This window comes from Acanthisitta chloris, unplaced genomic scaffold, assembly GCF_000695815.1.
Source record: "Acanthisitta chloris isolate BGI_N310 unplaced genomic scaffold, ASM69581v1 scaffold3126, whole genome shotgun sequence".
Taxonomy (NCBI): Eukaryota; Metazoa; Chordata; class Aves; order Passeriformes; family Acanthisittidae; genus Acanthisitta; species Acanthisitta chloris.
Genome location: NW_008677457.1, coordinates 37,113 through 58,135, shown reverse-complemented (window position 1 = coordinate 58,135; position 21,023 = coordinate 37,113). Strand labels below are relative to the sequence as shown.

At 40.6% G+C, this 21,023-nt stretch overlaps 1 protein-coding gene across 1 annotated transcript in view; it reads right to left on the bottom strand.

Annotated features, from left to right (window-relative positions):
- Positions 1-19,088, bottom strand: part of PARVG (parvin, gamma) — a 19,520-nt gene extending 432 nt beyond the window's left edge. Inside the window, exons 1-11 of the mRNA XM_009076501.1 lie at positions 19,019-19,088; positions 18,452-18,516; positions 15,588-15,690; positions 14,400-14,540; positions 13,872-13,987; positions 9,763-9,818; positions 8,852-8,874; positions 6,862-6,923; positions 6,677-6,745; positions 5,436-5,537; positions 1,623-1,695 (exon numbers count right to left, since the gene is read on the bottom strand). Coding sequence (XP_009074749.1) covers positions 1,623-1,695; positions 5,436-5,537; positions 6,677-6,745; positions 6,862-6,923; positions 8,852-8,874; positions 9,763-9,818; positions 13,872-13,987; positions 14,400-14,540; positions 15,588-15,690; positions 18,452-18,516; positions 19,019-19,088 — 880 coding nt within the window. The remainder of the gene's footprint in view (positions 1-1,622; positions 1,696-5,435; positions 5,538-6,676; positions 6,746-6,861; positions 6,924-8,851; positions 8,875-9,762; positions 9,819-13,871; positions 13,988-14,399; positions 14,541-15,587; positions 15,691-18,451; positions 18,517-19,018) is intronic.
- Positions 19,089-21,023: the final 1,935 nt, after the last annotated feature.

The following is a 21,023-nucleotide window of genomic DNA, read 5'->3' as shown; positions in this document are numbered from 1 at the left end:
TTTTTTTTTGGTTTTAATTTTTCCATCATTTTTTGCTGCCACTGGATGCTTACTTTTTTATTTTTTTTTTTTTTTGTTTAGTTTTCAGCTTCTGTTTCTTGGCTAAACACTGAGCAAACTGCTCTTGTGTTTAATAATTACAATGGAAGAGGTTAACCAGTTTAGAGGGTTTGCTCTTCTTCTCACAGTGCTGCAAATCACCAGGAGAAAGGCTAACACTAGTAAATGAGATCCTTGAACAGTCTGAATAGTGTAGCTGTAATAAGTACCCCTAAATCATACTAAATTCACTCACTAGCTGAGGATTTTCCCAGTGAAGCCAAAGGACTTGCAGATGTTGGCACCAGTATTTCTTATACTGCTCAAGTCTGTGTTTGAGGCAATGCAGAACAGCCAGAGGGAAGGAAAGGAAGCATGGATTTATCTCTTTTCACACAAAAGGTGGATCTCAGCATGGAGACCTGAGCTCATGCAGATTACTCTTTCAACACTAACACAGATAGCTCTCCAGACTCCCAGCTCTATGAATGCAGCAAAAAGTCCACAATTCATGAATGCCTGACATGCCAAGTGCTGACATCACCAAAGCATTAGTGGAAAAAAGAGAATAAAAGAAAAAAAGAAGAAAGTACTAAATTCTCTCTCTCTCTCTCTCTCTCCATGATGCTCTGTGTTACGTACCAAACAAATGTGCCCACTCACTTCCAAGTAACTAACAGGGGAAGAGATAATGCTTTCTATTTTTAATAAAGGTTTCACTTCCTTATTCAACAACAAGCTTTTGATCTTGAGGGAGGAATGATGGGAGATAATGCTTTCTATTTTTAATAAAGATTTCACTTCCTTATTCAACAACAACCTTTTGATCCTGGGGGAGGAATGATGAGTTTATGTGCCCTTCAAGGTCAGGCTACACAGTCACAGCACCACCCATGAATGTAACCTCATCCCTCGTCCCACCAGGAGCTGGTAAAACAATTTTGTGCAATATTTTTTGAATTGGAAAATTAGTCTCATCCAAATGAAGCTTCCTTTTATCTTTGTGGTAGGGCAAAAGAGAGGAACATGCACGCACATCGATTCAGTGATGAAAGCATTCACTTGGACGTAGGAGATGAAGATTCAGCTCCCAGATCTGAACCAGGCATAATAGCAACTTCAAACCTTTGTCTTCCATATTCAGGAGACTGACCCACCAGCTCTTTGGGTTTGAATACAGTGATCAATGTTTCTGATTTTCAGGACATACTCTGCTAGGTATCTTCCTGCATGAAACAAACTTGCTTTTAATACACTGAAACTTTTTACAAGCTTTCCCTCCAGCTCAGCTGCTGTAATTTCCCTAGGAGCTGTCACAGGTTTAAATCTTTAACAAATACTGACTTACTAAACAGTTTAAGTTTAGTGTAAAGTTGCTAAACTTATAACAATCCAACTTTTTCAGTATAGAAATAATGATTGTTCAAAACAAGCCTCAGCCTTATTACTATTCATTCTGAATGAGGAGCCTTGTAATGAAGTGTGTCGGTGTCACTTGCAGAACCTGCTTTCTTCAATTACCCTAACTTTTGCTAAGCCAGGATATTAGCAATTCTATTCCAAGTTTGCATGTCATGACTCACCTTCAGAGTTCACAGAGAAATTCAGAAGACCTCCATCTGCCAGCAAGTCCAATGCAAGGTTAACATTGTGGAGCTGTTGGTGAGAGAGAGAGAGAGAGAGAGATTAATATAGCAGAAAATATTTTCTACCCAACAGTGCAGTGGCCAGAAAGTTTTAAAAAATATTTCTCTAGTAGCTAAAGATGCTGATTCATAAATATGTACACATATTCATCTCCTTAGTTTTGATGGAGTGCTCTTCAGAATTTCTACCAGTTACATAAAATTAGATGTAAAATCCATCTTCAGCAAAACAGATCCCATGAAGTGGGCAGAACAATACATTTATTTAAAAATAGACCTTGCATGTGAAAGACTTGTGTTAATGGGTGTTCCTCTGAGGAAAACAGGCTGGATTCATAACTGGATCCAATAGATGCTTGGAGTTTATTTCTGGGGATTTTTTAAATAATGCCCATATGCTTACCACATTTGGAACAGACAAAAAATACATAAGGAAAAGGTTGTCTACATTTCATTCAGAATTACAAATATTGGAAATCTCCTAATCAGCTATATTTGTGAGCTAGAAGTTTCTGCTGTACAATGCAAAGATGTCTGTACACAAGAACAGTAATAATACTCATGAGAAATTAAGCACACATTTATGAATAAAGGTTGGAGGGCTTTCTGATTTTTCCTCGCTGTTTTTTCTATCCCTTTCCCACATTAAAGCAGCATCACACACAGAACCAGCAGTCAGGAATGATTCTTTAAAAGTAATATCCCATTCTAACGGCTTAAGTGCTGTTGTTTGCTTGGCTGGTAATCAGCAAGTTCTCTTCCTATGAAGAAGTAACAAGCCCAGAATGAACTTTGGGCTGTCTCCTCCACCATTCCCTAGGCTACTAAGCAATTTCTCCTTTGGGAGGCACAACTGCTGCCATGCTCTCCCCAATTATCTCCTGACAACAAGCACAGGAGTCCCCTGTGCATAAGCCAAGCTAAACCTGTATGCTCTGAAGTGAAGCAACAGAACTATGTTTTACCTGGTTCTCTGGTTTACAAGTAACTGAGATTGATTTTTTGGATTCATGTTGGTGTTTATCCTCTGATAGTCAGCGGCCAGGAGAGCTTAGGCTCATACAGTTCTACACAATCTTCTGACCAAAATTAATAAATCATTTCCTTAATGAACCAGCATAAGTAAAAAGGGCACATTTCCCTCTTGTAATGCATATGAGATTTTCAAGGAACGACAATATGCAGATTTCAAAATGAATCTTCAGACAGGAATACTGATAATTACCAGAGAAAGGAAACCTTGAAAAACAAGTTGGTTTATCCAGCTGTACTTCCAGACTCAAAAGAGCTCTAGGATTTTCACCTGGATAGGGGTCAGGACATTTGGGGTGCTTCAGCTCTGGGTCTGTTTTGGCAGAAGTACCAAGTTCACACAGTTTTGATAAGTGCAGGGACCCTCCTTCATCATCACCTTAATCTCCTGACTGCACAAAGTTCACCCCTAATTTCAGCTCTGGGTCTATTTTGCGATTACATTCTTTGACGCAGAATACACACCCCTCTATACACATGAGCACCCAGAGCTGGACTTCTTTCCAGTCACTTGCAAAACTCTTTTTTTTTTGGCAATAAACATCCCAAAAAACCTGCAGCAAACCTACTCACATGCAGAGTTGTCTTCTTGCAGCTGTTAGTCACCTCCCAAATTTCAACCATGGAATGGTTTTGGTTACAAGGAACCTTAAGGCTCATCTGCTCCTGCTTTCCTCACCCCTCCTGTCCCTCTAACATGGGCTCATGTCCTCCCAATTTCTTGTTTCTGTTTCCTGCTCAGTATCACTCCTTCCAGCCCACTTTCCCCTCTCTGCAATTCATGAAATGTATCTACCAGCTTTGAACATTCAAGTGTTCCTTCAGCTTGAATGGAAGTTGATGCACTGCACTGATCATAGCAGTGCATGTTGTTGTCACCATTTTAACACCACAAATGAGATCTTTCAAATCTCACCAAAGGTTACATCTTCATACTTTACGGTACCAATTAATGTCTAAAACGACAGGGAGCAAGAAAGCACAGGGGAATTGTAAGACATATTTTGTGTACAAATGACAGCTGAACTATGGTCGATCAATATTTTTAGTCATAATGTCATCCCACTTTTCATCTGGTAATGAATATCAGAGGAGAAACAAACAGTAAATACCACTTTGGCAAACTGTTCAATAGCAAGTCCAATACTTGGCAGTCACTTTGCCTGAAATGAAATTACTACAGTGTAAAGAATTGTAGTGAACCAGTACCCAACTCCATTCTATTCTTCTCTGATGCTAGTGATGGGCAAGTGCAGGGTAAGAACTGGAAAGTCTGAGCTCTGATTTGTACAGCTATCTCATCTCTTGAGAGAGATCTGTGAGGCTTGAATAGGGCTGAACCAAAAAGAAAATGGTTATCTATGAAATTTTAAAGAGAAAAAAATAGTATTTCCTCTGAATGAAGTTAATGGCATTAGCACAAATTTCCTTCCAAGTCAATGGACCAGGCCCAAACAATTTTGAAAACCGAGTGGATGAGAAAAGGAAGGAAAACAATTTCAAGGAAATGCTCTGATTTTGTTTTATTCAATCCTTTAAAATATATTTTACCTATTCTTAGATTAAAAGAAATAAAAATCTATTCTTTCCTAATACCTTAAGCAGTTACCAACTGACAGCAATGAAATTTTGACAACATTTGAACCTAGGTCTCAAATAATTGTGATTTTCAAAATTTTGATGAACAGCTCCACAGGAATATTTATTCATTAATATAGGACCTGTGGGAATTTTCATTACAAATAAATATTACCCAGGGACATTAACTGTGGTGAGGTTGGGAATCAGATGAAAGCTTCATCTGTGTGGGAAAGCTGTAAAGCAAACCATGCCAGAGGAGAGATTTCCTTCTCAGGAGCTCTCAGGCAAAAAGGATCTGACATATTTTACCTTTAGAGATCTAACTGAGTATAACCCAGGAAAAACAGCTACAGTTTCAAGGTTTTCAGAGCTATTCAGTGACATGAATAAAATAACCTCTATCCACACCAGAGACAATCTGAAAATATCTCAAATATCTCAAAATATATCAACATTCTAGACCTGTGGAGGAGGCATTTACATTGGCAGCCCAGAAAACTCTACCTTCTGCCTGATGCCACCTTTAACTTTTAAAGCACAGAGGAAATCTGCCTGGCAGAGGTTGAAAAAGGTCTCAAACAGGTCTGGCTGGGTAGGTTACAGCTCCCAGCCTTAGAGGAGAAAAGGATGCAAATTCACAAGAGCTTCCCAAACACAGAAGGGGCCTTCAAAATGTTCTGATCATGTCTTAAGGCTCATATTTTTAGGACAGAATAATGAAATCCATAGGGATTCAGTTCTGCTATGCAAGAGATGTCATCCACTTCAAAATGTTGTTGGCAGGACAGACCTGTAGGAGATAGTCTATTGATTCCCCACCACACAGACCCTTTGGATTTCATCAGAAGGTTTAAGAAGCAAATATGTGCCAAACAAATGCAAGTAAGAGTTGTTTGCTTCTTATGAGATCATAACTAATTTTGAAGAAGACACCAACCTGTTCCAAGGTATTTTAACAGCAACAAGCACATGCATTTATACTGTCCCAAACCCCCATCCTGTAAACACTGCAGGTGTATGGATTCACCTGCAGCAGCAGCAGTTGAAGCAAGAGGCAGAGCTGTTCAGACATAGAGAAGCATTAAACACAAAAGAAGTTTGATATCTCAACCTCTAAATAATTACATAACAACCTACCATCTCCGTGGTGCTGGCTGGCGTCAGGAAGAAATTCCTCAAATGCAGAAAGTAACCCTCCAGTTGTCCAATTAAGAGTAGTAAGATAACTCCATCTGAAAACTAGATGAAGAACGATCTGAAAATTATTTGGCTTTAGTAAATTATTCCAATAAATGCCATTCTAGCAATAAAGGAATTTAAATGTTACTCTGGCAAGGAGACAGTCTAATGACTCAGCTCCCTCAACCTCTTCCACAGTGAACTTTGTATTTGGTTACATAAGGCTCCTAAATTCTTATTAGAGAAAATATGACCTTGTAAAAGGACAGCTATTAAAACAAACTATTCCTGATGTAAAGTGACTTCTGATGAACAAAAGCGACAAATGTGTAGCTATAAATAAAAGAAAATTGTTCCTGGTGACTGAGATGGATGACAAAACACTTGAAAAACTTCCTTTCTCACAGTTGCACACCAAGAAAACCCAGAAGAACACAGGAGCACAGCTCTGCTTTTCATCCACATGGCATAAATCACAGGGACTGCAACTGCACTGAGACTTGGAGCAAAGCAAGGGCTGTGGGCTGATTTCTGCCTGTATGTATGCAGAAGCAGGGAATGAAAAAGCCACGAGGGACATCCCCTGGCTCATTTCCCATCACTTGCTCACTCCCTGGAGAGGCACAGAGAGGATGCTGTGGGTCCCCAGCTCTGCACAAACCCCATCCACCCTCCCCAGAGGCAGCAGCAGTGGAGGTGGACAGCAGAGGTGTGGCTGTGCCTCTCTTCACCAGTGCCCAGGGAAGTGATCCGAGGGTGCCTAACAAGCACTTCACTTGAAATTTCATGAACTCTAAAGAAGCTCAATACTCAGAGGATGGGACTTTGAAATGCAATGAAAATCAGGCCTTCATACTGTGAAGCATATCCAGCAATCAAACTTGGCTTTCAGTTTAATCATCAGAATACCTTTAATTCCATCCCAACAGAAAGAGCATCCTTAGGAGCTAGGCAGACTCCAAAAACTATTCCCTGTAGCATTACAAGGGCAGCATTCAATACAAAGTTGTAGTTTTTCATTACTTATTAGCTTCAGAGACTTCAGAGACTGAAGCCTGATATCTTAACCTAAACCTGGATATCATTGTTATGTTGCCAAATTTCAAATTCCTGCAACAAAAAGGAGGATTCCTAATGGTGAGAGGAAACACTTCAGTGACTGACAAAACATGGTTAACATGCAACTTAGAGCACACTACCTGAGATTTGATGTCGTTGACATTTAATCCTAATTTTCCAACATGCTCGTTGACAAATTGCAAAAACACCTAAAGAAAACAGAAGGGGAGAAAAGGGGGAAAGAAAAAAATAACTGTTTCAGTGGAGATTTATTTTTTATGTTTTTGCCTTACAGATTTTGATGTCTACTAAAAAAGTAAATTACCTTTTTTACAGCATCCAGTTTATCTGGAGCACGGCTAAATAATTCATCAAAGGCATCATCTTCTGTATCAAAACAACATTAATTGGTTTTATTTTGAATAACTGTCAGATCAGAGGTTTAATGTGGTTCCAGAAGGAGAAAGGTATTTGCAGCTTATAAGCCAAGGAGGAAAAGAGCCAGGAGATGCAAAGAGATCCTGCTTTTGTATTTATCAGAGGACAGAGTGACAGGCTTCCCTTCAGCCTGACTGCATCAGAGAACACAATTTACTTCATTCAGATCTGTAATTTTCACCTGCAGAGTTTCTCAAGATTTGTGTTGCCACCAGTCTGAGTAATGCCCAAGTTTCACATCTCTACAGTTTATCTTTTCAGTTATGTTTTTTAAACCCTGAACCTCTGGGATAAAATACTGGAAGAAGAGTTATATATTTTACTGCTTTTCCCCCAACAGAAATGTCTGTTATATCAAATTTGCAGAAGAAACAGCTCCCTTCCTTCAAAAAAAACACAAGCAAGTTTGGAGACACTGCTCTTCCTCTGAAAATTCAGGGACCTCAAAAACGACCAGTGCTGCCATCCAGTTTAAAGGCAGGCACTGAGCTGGTGCCAGCAGCACTGTGCTGGAGAACTGGTGTGAGTCTGAAGATTTCCAAGAAAAAGAGATTCATCCAAGTCCCTGTGAATGTCCAGCCTCACCTCCATTTCCTGCTCAGGTTTAGCAAGAGCAGGATCCATCTCTTCACCTGGCCAGAACAGTGCTCTGGTTCAAGCATGAACAAGGCATTTGAAACACCCTTAAAAATGAAGAGCACTCTGGCAGCACAATTAAATTGAGAACCAGTTCCTACAGTGCTGGGAAGCAAAGGCAGTTTTGCTTAAGGAAGATTCCTCCCAAAAGACAGCGACAGTGAAGCCTCCTTAGTGAAAGGCTCTCCTCGAGTTTGTTCTCCCTGTTTGGGGGTTGCTGCAGGATCAATGTCAGGGAAAAGGTCAATCCATCAAACAAATCTCTAAGCAACTGTCTGAAACCTGCAACCGTGGTGCAAAGTAGGGAGCCCTCTCCTGGAGCCATGCTTTGGGATTTCTCTCTTTGTTAAGCAAGCTGTGTCAAAAACAGAGAGAGAATTTTGAAGACTGAATTGCAGAGTTCTCTACACAGCAGAATCACTCCACTGAAAGAAACACCTAATTACAGGTGGGTTTGGGTTTTTCCCACAATTTCAGCTCACACCAGAGAACACTCAGTGGAATAAGTGAAAAATGCATATTAAACAATAGTTTGCACCTCTGCAAAGGATGAAAACATTAACATAAAGGGCACAGCAGAGAATTAAAAGTTGCCTTGGTTCACTGGGAACGTAACATGCTCCTCCACAGCAAGGAAGAACAGCTCACCCTGAAGCCTGAGCAGTACCCAGACCTTCTGCAGGCTCTGAGCATGTGGATGTTTTCCACCTCAAGTGTTTCACAGCCCCCAAAACCTCTAAGGGTAAAACCTCTGGGGAAATTGGTTTCACTGAGCTGCCATCCATAACTCAGTACCAGCAGATTTCAGAACCTCATTTGCAAACTGCAGAAAGGAAAGTATATTGAAACTGGTAGCAATGAGAAGTACAGTTCTGAAGCCTTTATGATCATAAATAGTTCCAACAATAAATGAGGACCATGCATAAATCCAAGACATACTTTGTCCTCAGACAGGTCTATTTCTGTTGGGTCATCAACCCACTGTTCATCTCTTGTCTCACCTCCCATCTGTTGCCTGTAGTCCATGGGCAAAGTAACCATCCAATTTCCAAACTATATTGTGTTGCTATGAACAAACATTAACAGAAGATATTTGGAGGAAAACACTAGGACAATTCCATGAATCTCCATTAACTTTAGTGGGAGCATACTGATTTTATTGTGAAGTAAAAATGGAACAGGATGTGGTGCATAATAGCACATAATAATGAAATGCTGAGCTTGGCAATGCCAGTACTTACTTGACTGTGCTTCTATATTGTCTCTAAAAGTGCAATAAAAAAACCAAGAATTAGAAAAATCATTCAGCAGAACTAATCTTATTCATAAGCAAAGCTTATCTGCTATCTTGTGAAGCAGGAGATAAGAGTTCAAAGTGCCATTAACTTTATGTCAGAGTGACTTTGCAACAGACATTTTTAAGTTAACTGTATATCTGTATGGGCTCTTGGAAGCATATGAGAATTTAACTGGCCCACAGACCAATGAACCTTTAGTTTATAAGCACAATCCTTGATATCCTCTTCCTGTAAGATGCTCATGATATTAGAGTTTGAAGATGTTCTAGCATCTAAAAATTATTATAGGAAAATCTGTTTGTTGTTCTTGGAAATATACCCATATTTTCTCAGTATATAAATGGTATCTTACTACTTAACTCCTTTAATAATGACAATACCTCACAAACTGAGTAAGCTCAAACCTTTCACAGTAAAATAAGAAAAGAGGTGCCTTCTGTCTCTTTATTTAATGACACAACAACAACAAATTAAAAGTAGATTTAAAACTTTGTGGCTTTAGAAAATTTCCAGTTTAGTCTGGCACAGGGAAATTTACAGTACTGGAATTATATTACTATATTTGCTATGATATACCATGGCAATGACAAACACTAAGCCTCAGAAATAATCACACATATTATTTTAGAGAAGTTTATATAAATATCAAAGAAAGGTATTACACCAAAATACCAAATCTGAAGAGGGGAAAAAAAAAACCAAAAGGAAAGAAATATGAGAAACATCTCACATGGACATGCATGCCTGGGTTGACACCTTTTGGCATCATCATGATCCCAGCTATTTTTCTAAGGGGGAACAAACCCACAACACTTCTGACTGACAGCATAAAAACCAGATATATCCCCTCTTACTTGTTTTCTGTTATATATTCCATTGCATTTGCTGTCTTTAATCCTCTGGAGGTGTTCTGTTGAAAGGAAAATAAAAATTTTGGGTTTATCACAGACACAAAAAATTAATAAGCAAGAATGAGGCTTTCTTAACCTTAAATTATTAGCAGAGAGCATTTAATCACTAAGTCCAGTATAATTAATACAAATACTTTGAGTTACTTATTTCTCCCTCAGAGAAAGAAGAGCAGCCTGTGGTCCCTCAGCTGGAGAAGTTTAGAGGTTGGCATGTGCACAGAGTCATAGAAACACAGAATTGCTTAGGTTGGAAAAGTCCAACTATTCCCCCAGCACTGCCAAGGCCATCACTAAAACATGTCCCTAAGCAGCACATCTACACGACTTTTAAATCCCTCCAGGGATGGTGACTCAACCTCTGCCCTGGGTGGCCTATTCCAACGCTTGGCTGCCCTTTCTGTGAAGAAATGTTTCCTAATAGCCAATCTAAGACTACCCTGGCACAGCTTGAGGCCATTTCCTCTTATCCTGTTACCTAGGAGAACAGACTGACCTCACTTTGCTACAACCTCCTTTCAGGTAATTATAGACAGCAATAAGGTCTCCCCTGAACCTCCTTTTCTCCAGACTAAACACCTCCAGCATCCTCAGCTGCTCCTCACATATCTTACTGGAAGTTACTTTCTTCCTCTTTACAGCTTTTCCTCGATATAGTTCTGAGAATCTACATAGCATCAAAAAAAACAAACCCCGTGCTTCACCCGACTGACAGGAGAGGATGGTTGTGCCTGCTGCTTTATTCAGGTATCTGGAAAACACCACAGAAAAGTCCTTGCTTGGTGTTTGCTGCTCTTTCCTTTCAGGCAGTGAAAAACATTCTCTGTTTACATACTGAGTCAACTCCTTTGAGTCAACTCACTGCTGAAGAGCAGTGCACGTGAGGGCTGAGAGCTGGACTGAAGGCCTCACGAATGAGAACAACATTGACCTTGATGAGATAAGTCTGTATCTGTGAGACTAATGAGGTAAAAACTTGTTTTGAGAAAGGACTATAAAAGGAGAATGATTAGCTTGTATCTGTGAGAATAACAAGGAAAACATCTTGGAAGAAATGAAGAAGATGTCGATAAGAAGAGAATGTTTTGGGATAGTTAATAAGGGCACATATAAACAACTGTTAACCAATAAATTAAGCATTACCACATCGCTGACCAATAGATAATTAACACAGTGTGTGCACAGTGTGTGAAAAATGGTATAAAAGAAGCACTGTACAGATGGTGGGGGAATTAGAAATAAAGTTTTGCTATTGTCACAGATCCTGTGTCTTGACCATCTCTGCATTCACAGCAACGTCTGCAACAAGTGGTGACCTTGGTGTGCACTGATGTGATCTGGGATCAGATGTGATGTGGTGGCAGTTGGGCTGAGGGGAGAGCAGTGGAGATGGAGCCCAGCGGAGTGAAAACAGCGTGGAGAGCTGTATAGGTCTGGACTGAATTTATAGAAGATACCTGGGGAAGACAGGTGAGCTGCTGGGAACAATAATGGGAGCCAGGGCATCCATTGAGGAACAATCCATAATTAATATATGGACCCTCATGTTAGGCAAGCGAGGAGTAAGATACGACAAACGGACACTACGAGCCCTGTTGTTATGGTGTAAAGGCCAAGGGATAGAAGCCACTACTGAGAATGCATTCAGTGTTAACTTCTGGGAAGGAATCAGTGCTATGATTTCTGAGTCGGTGGCTCAAGGGAATGAGATCTCTAGAGATTTAGTAATGACCTGGAGGGTGGTGAGAGATATGCTTAAACTACAAAAGGCAGAAAGAGATATGGAATGGGCAGCAGAAACACCATCCAACTTTAAGGAATCTGAGGGGGCTGCAGGGTGAGGCACTGCCCGCCGAGCCTTTGCTTAATCTGTCTGTTCCTCTGGGGAAGCTCAGACAGCCTGGAGATTTTCCTCAGCACACAGACTCTAAAAATGCAAATAGGAGGGACTCTAACTATTGCTCTTCCATTAATTCACCGGAGAATGTTTTCACTGTAAACCTGATGTCAGTTACCGTATCAACGTATGACCCCGTTGAATTTTGGAAACAGATGAAATAGCAGCTGCTAACGGGGAGCAATTACACCCTTTAGTATTGGCAAAGGCAAGAGATACTGGGCTGCAGGCTCTGCTGAAAGTGGCCAACATGTCAGTGCCAACCCAAAGGTATTCTACAATAAAGCAAGGTCCTCAAGAACCATACCTGACTTTTAGCAAAAGGTTAACAGATGCAATGGAAAAACAAATTGCAGATCATGATGCAAAAAATCAGTTACTTTTGCAATTAGCACAGGAAGCCCAAATGAGGATTGCAGGAAAATTATTGATTTCCTGCCAAGCCATAATCCATCTTTGGAAGAGATGATAGATGATTGTGCAAAAGTTGGAACTACTTCTTATCAAATGACCATGCTGGCTGACTCATTTACTAATGCAGTAAAATTGTCTCACTATTGTCACAGCTGTGGACAACCAGGGCATATTAAAGCTAATTGTCATCTAAGATTCAATCCTCAAAAACAGAAACCAGTCCCTGAAATTATGACCTGTGATCAGGCCCTTGAAACTGTAGAATGAGCTGTTTTGGGAAGAGAATATTTTGGGATAGTTAATAAGAGCATATATAAACAACTGTTAACCAATAAATTAAGCATTACCACATCACTGACCAATAAATAATTAACACAGTGTGTGCACAGTGTGTGAAAAATGGTATAAAAGAAGCACTGTACAGATGGTGGGGGAATTAGAAATAAAGTTTTGCTATTGTCACAGATCCTGTGTCTTGACCATCTCTACATTCACAGCGACATCTGCAACAAGTGCACCCATTCCCATGGGGCAAAGGCAGGTCCTTCCTGCAGGCACCTGTCACAGAAAGGCCAGGCTCTCTCCAGGGTCCCTTGTTTCCTTCCTGCCCTCAGTCCCTATTCCGAGCTGTACCTTCATGGTTTTTCCTCACTTTTGCCCTAATGACTCCTGTTCCCCCATCAGGGGCATTGATTTCTTCTGCAGGGAATTAGCTCATTACCCCAATCCTACTGCGTCCCCTGCCTTTCCTCTCTCTCTCAGGGTTAATGACCCTTTACAGTGCTGTGGTTTCACAGATAACCCTTCCCAATTTCTGCACAGCTGAAATGTACCTCCAGAACACTTCTAAACCTCCAAAAGTGACACACATAGCTCAAGGGCATGCTTTGTTTCAGCTCCAGTTATGATCATAGAAGCACAGAATGCTAAGGAGTTGGAATGGACCTTAAAGATCATCTAGTCCCAATTTCCCCTACCATGGCCAGAGACACCTCCCACCAGAGCAGGTTGCTCAAGGCTTTATCCAGCCTGGCTTTGAACACTGCCAGGGTTGGGGCATCCACAACCTCCCTGGACCTCCCCACTTTGTGATCCTCCAAAGGGGGAACAGCACTAGGTCATGCCATACAGACTGTGCTGAGCTCCCAGAGCCACTGTATTGCAAACCCTCTGTTTAAACTGTGACACAGTGGTGCTAATTTTTGCAATTATGTCTCAAATTGTAGGATATTTGATATCATTCTACAATCCCAGAACTGACTTTAAGAAATAAAATAGAGGGAGAAAGCTTGTAGATCTCTGTTTGTAGAGAAAAAACACCAAAATATGACCCCAGTGGAAGGGGAATAAAAACTCTCTTCTCCTAAAGAAAAAAATCCTCAGCATTACACCAGTGTCATGATTTATGAGTACAGGTTTCTATTTTATAACATTTAGAGATAGTAACAGCAGAATTTCTTCTTTTTCTTCTTTACAGAGATCAAAAGCTGTTTTCAGTTTGGACCATTCCTCTTTTTTTGATCACGGAAGAAAAACAGCATAGTGTTTCTCTCCTTTTTAAGACAGAGCATCAGAACTGAAACCTAAATCTAGTCCAGCAAACTCAGAAATTAAAAGGCATGGTTCACAGGATATAGAAGTATCTCTTTCACAGCTGCACACATATTTCTCCCTAATTCTGAGCAAGTTAGCCTTATGAAAGGACTCTAGGCCCTACTGTAACAAATACTGAAACTATAAATACCTCAATGATGATCGTTTCCACTTGAACATTTGGAGGCAGGGCCAGGTGGGGTGCAAAGTGCTTTGCAATAGCAACCAGAAGATGCAGTGTGCTCAGTAAGTCCTTGGCCAAGATAGCTATTCCATGTAAAGAAAGAAAACAATGTTTAGTGTGAAAAAGAAGCAAACGTCACTCCAACATCATGAATTCTCCCTGTGCAGAGAATTCCAAAGCCATGGAGGGCCATAAAACAGGTGGGACATCAGACTGGGGTTTATAGAATCCCACAATTTAGCAATAACACAGCTTAAAAGTCCTTTTCGTGAGACATACACATGGACATTGGGGGCTGTTCAGTGATCCACAAGCCACACACTTAGAGGAGCAAACCCAGTCAGGGTCAGATATTCCTGTCTCACTTTTGGTTCAACTAATAATTGAAAACAGGTGGTTTAATTACTGTTCTGGCAGCCCTCTGCCTCACAGCAGCCTTATAGCAGAGGAAGCCCCGTGATGGATAATTTTCTCCAATTTCACTTCTGCACCTACATTCCACACTCCATTTCAGCTGACTTTCTTCCAGTTGCAAACACTTGGCCACAGCTTCCAGAATCACAGAGAGTTTCTGTCGCTGTTTTTTTTCTGTTAGTGCAATCTTGTCAACATCCAGCTTGAGAGATCCGAGGTTTTCTTTGACAGAGAGCCCATGGGAAGGAATAGGATGTATTTTAACACCACCATAGGGAAAAAAATAAATGAGAAACATAAAATGCCAGTAAAGCACACAAAGTCTTGTTTTAAATGTTTGGTACCACTTAATAGCTTCCACAAACCCACATCCCCCAGCTGTAAGTCTTGTTAAACTCCTGTGCTCTCTGAAAGCCTCAGTAAAATCAGGGAAGCTCTGCAAGAGAGAGAGGACTCAAGTCATTCCTTACAGCATCATCCCCCAACTCTAGCACTCTATGTTCCTCCTTTTCCTAGCACATGCTACAGAAACACAATGAGTGAATCTTTCCTGTAGAGTGTCCAAAATCCATATCAACTCATATATAGAAGAAATCTCAGCTCATTGCTCAGGCAAGTAACTATGAACATAAGCCAATCTGCTGCTGTTCACACTGCTGCCATCAGCCTTGGTGGAAAGGAGATATGATTTGAAAGGCATCCCCAAAGAGAGTGAAATGGGAAGCAAAAACGTAGTAGGGATAGGAGAGATGGAGAAATAGATCAACAGGTTGCTCCACGTGCTCAGGTGACATCTTTAAACAAACATCTCATAGTGCCAAAAGGCACTAGATTTTCATCAGCTTCAGTTCCAGACCAGTTCTTTAGGCTTAGAACTTTTTATTTTTCTAAAGCAGGAAAACATATAGTGCTAATTCCATCCAGTGTTTCTGGTAGCATCACAAGGCACCTTTGTGCTTTTGGCTTATGAACCCTTCCTTCCTTTCAGAGGCACTGAATTTTACACTTCAAAGTTAACCTTTTCATTATGTCAACTAGCAGGTAAAAAGACTTTCTTAGAAGTAAAACAATTATGAAAAACCATAGTGGATCATTAGTCTCTTGTTCAGAACTGCAATTATCAGAGATGTTTCCCAGTGCAGTGCTTTCTCTGTTAGCAAGCAGTGAGACTCTGTCAGATCACTGCTATGGCCATTTGTGAGGTTTATTCTCTGACCTGGAACTTCCTCCATGATGTGTCTGCAAACTAAACTCAAAGGAGCAGCTTACCCAAGAGGTGATGAAGTACCAGCCCATCATACAGGTCTTCTTCCAGACTTTTAACTACTATGTGCTCTTCTTGCAGTGTCCTGTTAATCCAGTCAATTAATAACTGTAGAAGAAAACAAAGCAGCTGACAATTATTTAGACAGTATAGCACTCAGGTGAAACACAACAAGACACTTCCTCTTATGAATTTTATAGAAATGGGAGGCAGACCATGTTCCCACTTCCATCAGGGAAGAGGCTGCACAGTACACTTCCCATTCTCTGCCTTCATCAGGTATCACAGAATTCACACAAATCTGACTGGCAGGCAAAGTTTGTAAGGAAAAAGTCTTCAGTCATTCTGTGGGTTGTTTCTTGTACTCATCCATGTTATTAGCACTACTTCCTTTCCTCTCCTATTTTTGTTTTCTTTCTCTTTCTGCAATGTTGTACTAATCACTCACCAAATACCTTTTTGGGGCTTTCTTACGTGGCAGTCCTCCCACTGGCCTTTCCAATATCCTTCCTTCCTTTGCAAGGGGAAGCTACTTAGGAAGCCAAGGGCTGGCTACAACTGAAAAGGAATCACATGTGCTTCTACACAGGATAACAAAACAGCTCCTCAGCACTTCTCCTGGCCTGTGTTTTATCCAACATATGTTGACAGAAAGGGAAGAAGACCTGGTGAAGCAGACCTGAAAAGCAGTAGCCCCAGCTGGCTGCTAACATGAGCATCTCTCTTGAAAGAGGGATGGGTATTGCTTGTATCATTATGATTGCTACAAGTGAGTGGAGTTTGTCATATGGATAATCTCTTTCTCACTTGCTGTAAACAGAGGAGAAAATTCATAGCAGATCCCTGTAAGTTAGCCAATGTTAACTAAAATGTAAAAAAGGTCTGAAAAAAAAATAAATCTCTGAAATGCTTGAAACTGCACAGGAAACAAAAATGCTTGAACTGAGAAGCTGTCGAAGTGTAATACTTTCTCTGCTAAGAAGCAACAAGAGTCTTCTAGAGCTCCTTAGCTAATGCTTGCAGGTTAAGACCTGATGATACTTTAGATGTGTAAGGGGTAGAGTGGTACCCTAAACATAACAGTACAACCAGAGGGAAGTCAGAAAATCAGTAAGTACTGCTGAGTACAGACCTATGACATCCCTCATTTGCTATCTCAGCTTGAAACAGCTACATCCACAGCCTGCAGCTCACACAACTCTGCTTTCTGTCCAGATGCTGGATCCCCACTCAGCTGTAGAGCACAGCCTTGTGTCTGAAAATGAGTAAATAGGCAAAGGAGAAATGGAGTGCGTCAACAAGTTTGCTGCTGGCTTCCAAACGTAACCATCTTCTATTTTACATGCAACTTGATATTTATAGTAACTACAGTGAGCCATTTCACATTCCTTAGTTCTCCAAAGCCACCTCAAAATGAAAATGCAGTCAAACAGTCTTTCTCCCATGTGAGTTTCTTTGCTACATTTATTCTTCCCTTGAAGATACCTCCCTGTCCCTGGCTCCATCCCAATTACTTCTCTAGAGGAGCCTTCAAACCTTTAGATTAAGAAGGTAATCAGTGGCACCAATGGGCACCCAGAGGACTTTGCCTCTCTCAGGACTTAACTTCCACCTCCTCATCATACAAAGATAAGAAATTAGACAGTGAAGAACATTGTTTCAGGAATATGATAGAAAATGGATTAAACACTGAAGCTCACAGAACTCTTCATAAACTGAGGAAAACTCTTCATTTTTGGCAATCTGGAAAGAACAAATTCAGTGTTTCTGTAGACAACATAATTGCATTTTGCAGCACCACCTTTCAGATTTTCTCCTTTGTATAAAAACATTGTGAAAGCCTGACATGAAAATCAAATCTCTTTGATCAAATGTGCACAAAAACGTAATATAGAAATGCACCTATCTCTGGATTTATAAGTGCTGTATAATACACACATCAACACATAGCTTAAGCTGCTTTTCATAATATTTATAACAATTTTAGCATCCCCATAATGCAAGAAGTGCTGGTCTCACAAGAGATATGCCACTTTTCTTCCAGGAAATTTCAGTATGTGAGCCTTTCCCTGGGCTGTGCCATTAGGGAAACATGGTGATTGAATGCACTGGGGAAACACTTGGAAATAAAGGAATTTCCCATGAAATAGGATTCATCCTTCACAGTTACCTCAAGCAGGCAATGCACCATACAACAACTTGAAAGCTTTTATCCTGAATTCTTGGTGACTTGCATACCCTTCATCCCTTCTCCCCCTGCTCCTTGTCAGGCTGCATCACAGCCAATGCAGCTGCCAGGGGAGGTAGAAGTCTGCTGCAGATCAGTACAGCATTCCTAAAACTTGTTGTCATGGAATTAGTGCAGCAAACTTGCATGTATCTGAACATCTCTAGTCACAGCAAATGCTGACATGGGTCTGCTTGTGGTCACAATCTGCTGTTTCAGCTGGATTCTCACTGCTATCACACTATCATTACAATGAAGTGGCAACTGGGTACTTCTGGTGTGGCTCACCCACATGTCCCAGGTTACAAGAGGTATCATATAAGAAACAACTCAGTTTTTGAATCTGCACTCCACTTTACACCCAGCAGTGACCACTGCAAGGATTTGAAGCTTGGTCCTGTATGGCCCCAGCCATCCTGGCATTGTGCTTAAGCAGAAGATCTGGTTTACTTGTGTGGAGCCCAAATGCCAAAAGCAGAGCTCATTCTCATTTATAGAGAGTGAGTGACTGGATTCAAAGATTTCAGTGATTTACAGGGCTGAACACAACAGGCTAAAGAACCAGGTTCTTTGGTTCCTTTAACACAACAGGTTAAAACAACCTGAGGTGAGGGTTAAATGGTATAGTAAAAGAAGTGGTACCTGTTTTAATTCTTCCAATTTGGGATTGTTCCTTGAGGTTGGTTTTATGAGTTTCCTCTTCTCACCTATGGAAGGAAGCAAACAAGATCCATGACAATTATCGGATATGACTAATGCAAGTTCGTGGCAAAATCTGCTATCAGTTTGATATTCCCAGTGTTGCTGATTGTGGTATGTAGAAACACTGTCCTTTTTAATTTTGATTCCTTGTGAACAAGAAAATGGTATATCATACTTTCAAGAGTGCTGTTGGAAAGTATACTTCAATATAATTCAAATCAGTAAGATCTAGATGGAAAATTCTGGAAAGAGGAAAACAAAGTTGGTCAGATCCTTACGTGTGGAATTTAAATTTCAGTGAAAGAACCAGCTAGAATTCGTGTTGCTTCTTCATGATCTGCCTCCAAAGACTCAGCAGCCAAATTACACACACAGAGCTTACTCACTGCTGACAAAACCATGAGGTCACTGCTGAAAAATATACAATTCATTTGTACTGCACATTTTCTGTTTGGTTCTTAGGTGATTCTTTGAACTTTTTCCTGCCCTGGTTCATAAGGTACATACCTTGCGCAATGACATTCTCAGTCACAAGAGTAGGAGGCTGTGCAAATGCATTTAAAAAGTCTGGATCCATTGTCTTTTCTCACTCCTGGTAAGCTAGTAAAAAAAATATGGGAGGAAAAAAGAACACAAGTGAAGGCATGTAAAGGTCAACATTAGTGCTCAGAAGAAAACAAACTGAAGGGTTTTTTTCAGTTACTATTTCATGACTAGTGGATTGCTTTAAAAAAATAAATCTGAAAATGTATTTACATGTGTGTAAAGAAAAAGAAGTGAAAAACTATTTTCATTTTTTTTGTTAATCATCAAACTGTAGGAAAAATAAGCCCTAAAGTATTAAAACTTGCTTTAATTACACCTAATTCTGTTTTATCTGTATTAGATTAGTAAAATCCTATTTCAACTGAAATGAAAAAGCTTTCGGTCCCTAGGTATCAATGGATCTCTGCTATAAAAAATGACCAATATTTAAGAAGCATTAAATCAAGGACACAGTTAAATTACTGCAACAAGCTTATAAATATAAGCCACTTCCTTTACTACACCAGCTGGTACAGCTGTGGGGAAACAACAACATATTTCTGTGTAGACAGTCCCATCTTCATGTTAGATTAAGTTGTATGGCTTCTCAAAGGCTTTTTTTTTAAAAAAACATATTGGAAAATGACTTTCCTTCCCACCTCAGATGTCCTCATATGAAAGCAGAATGACAATACACAATACAGTGGTGAAAATACCTTGCCAACAAACACAAAGCTGTGGGTGAGGTTTTCCAAAACAGTTGAAAGTCATGTTGGAGGACAACAGAAGCCGAAGAAAGCTGGAGCTGGGTGGAGAGGCTGCACAGCCATTTACACATGTTATCCTGCCAAACACCCCACTGAAGATCATCTCTACTATCAGCAACTATCTAAGAATACGAGGCTGCCAATGATATCTCCCACTCTTTTAGAAGTTGTGACTCAAATCACACTGCAAGTGGAGATGAGTCTGATTTTTTAACCATGGGTGTGTAAGGCTGTGCCATGCTACCCACACAGACAACACAAAAGATAGAGCCAACCTCTACAGACAGCTCACATGGTAGGAAATGTTCAGTTTCAAGTGCTTGCTTTTGCAGTCTTAATGTTCTTATAAAGGTTTTTCAGTCAAGCACACAAGAGTAATAAAAATAGGATGCTTTAATTTGACAAAGATTAAAACTCAATAGAAAGTTCCAGATACTGGAACCTGAATAGTCTCTTTTACAAACTCTGTTAGAATCATTTTGGTTGGAAAAGATCTTTAAGATGATTTAGTCCAACTGCTAATCTGGTACTGACAAGTCCACCACTAAATGCTGTCCATAAGTGCCACAATTAGATGTCTTCTAAATACCTCCAGAGATGGTGACTCAACTGCTCCCCTGGGCAGCCTGTGCCAATGTTGGACAACCCTTTCAGTAAAGAAATGTTTCCTCATATCTGATTTAAACCTCCGCTGGTACAACTTGAGGCCATTTTCTCTTGTCCTGTCACTTGTGACCTGGGAGAACAGGCTGACCCTCACCTTGCTACAACCACCTTGAGCTTTCTTTTCTCAAGATTAATCAACTCCAGTTTCCTCAGTCACACCTCATAGGACTTGTGCTCCAGATCCTTGCACAGTTCCATTGCCCTTCTCTGGACATGCTCCAGCACCTCAATGTCTTTCTTGTCATGTGGGACCCAAACCTGAACCCAGGATTTGAGCTGCCTCACCAGTACAGGGGATGATCACTGCCCTAGTCCTGCTGGCCACACTATTTCTGACAATGGCCAGGATGCCATTGGCCTTCTTGCCCACCTGGGCATACACTGGCTCATGTTCAGCCACTGTCAACCAGCATCTCTAGGGCCTTTCCCCCAGACAGATTTACAGTCCCTCTACCCTCAGCCTGTAGTGGTCCAGGGGGTTCTTGTGACCCAAGTGCAGGACCCAGCACTTGACCTTGTTGAATCTCAGACCACTGGCCTCAGACCACTGATCC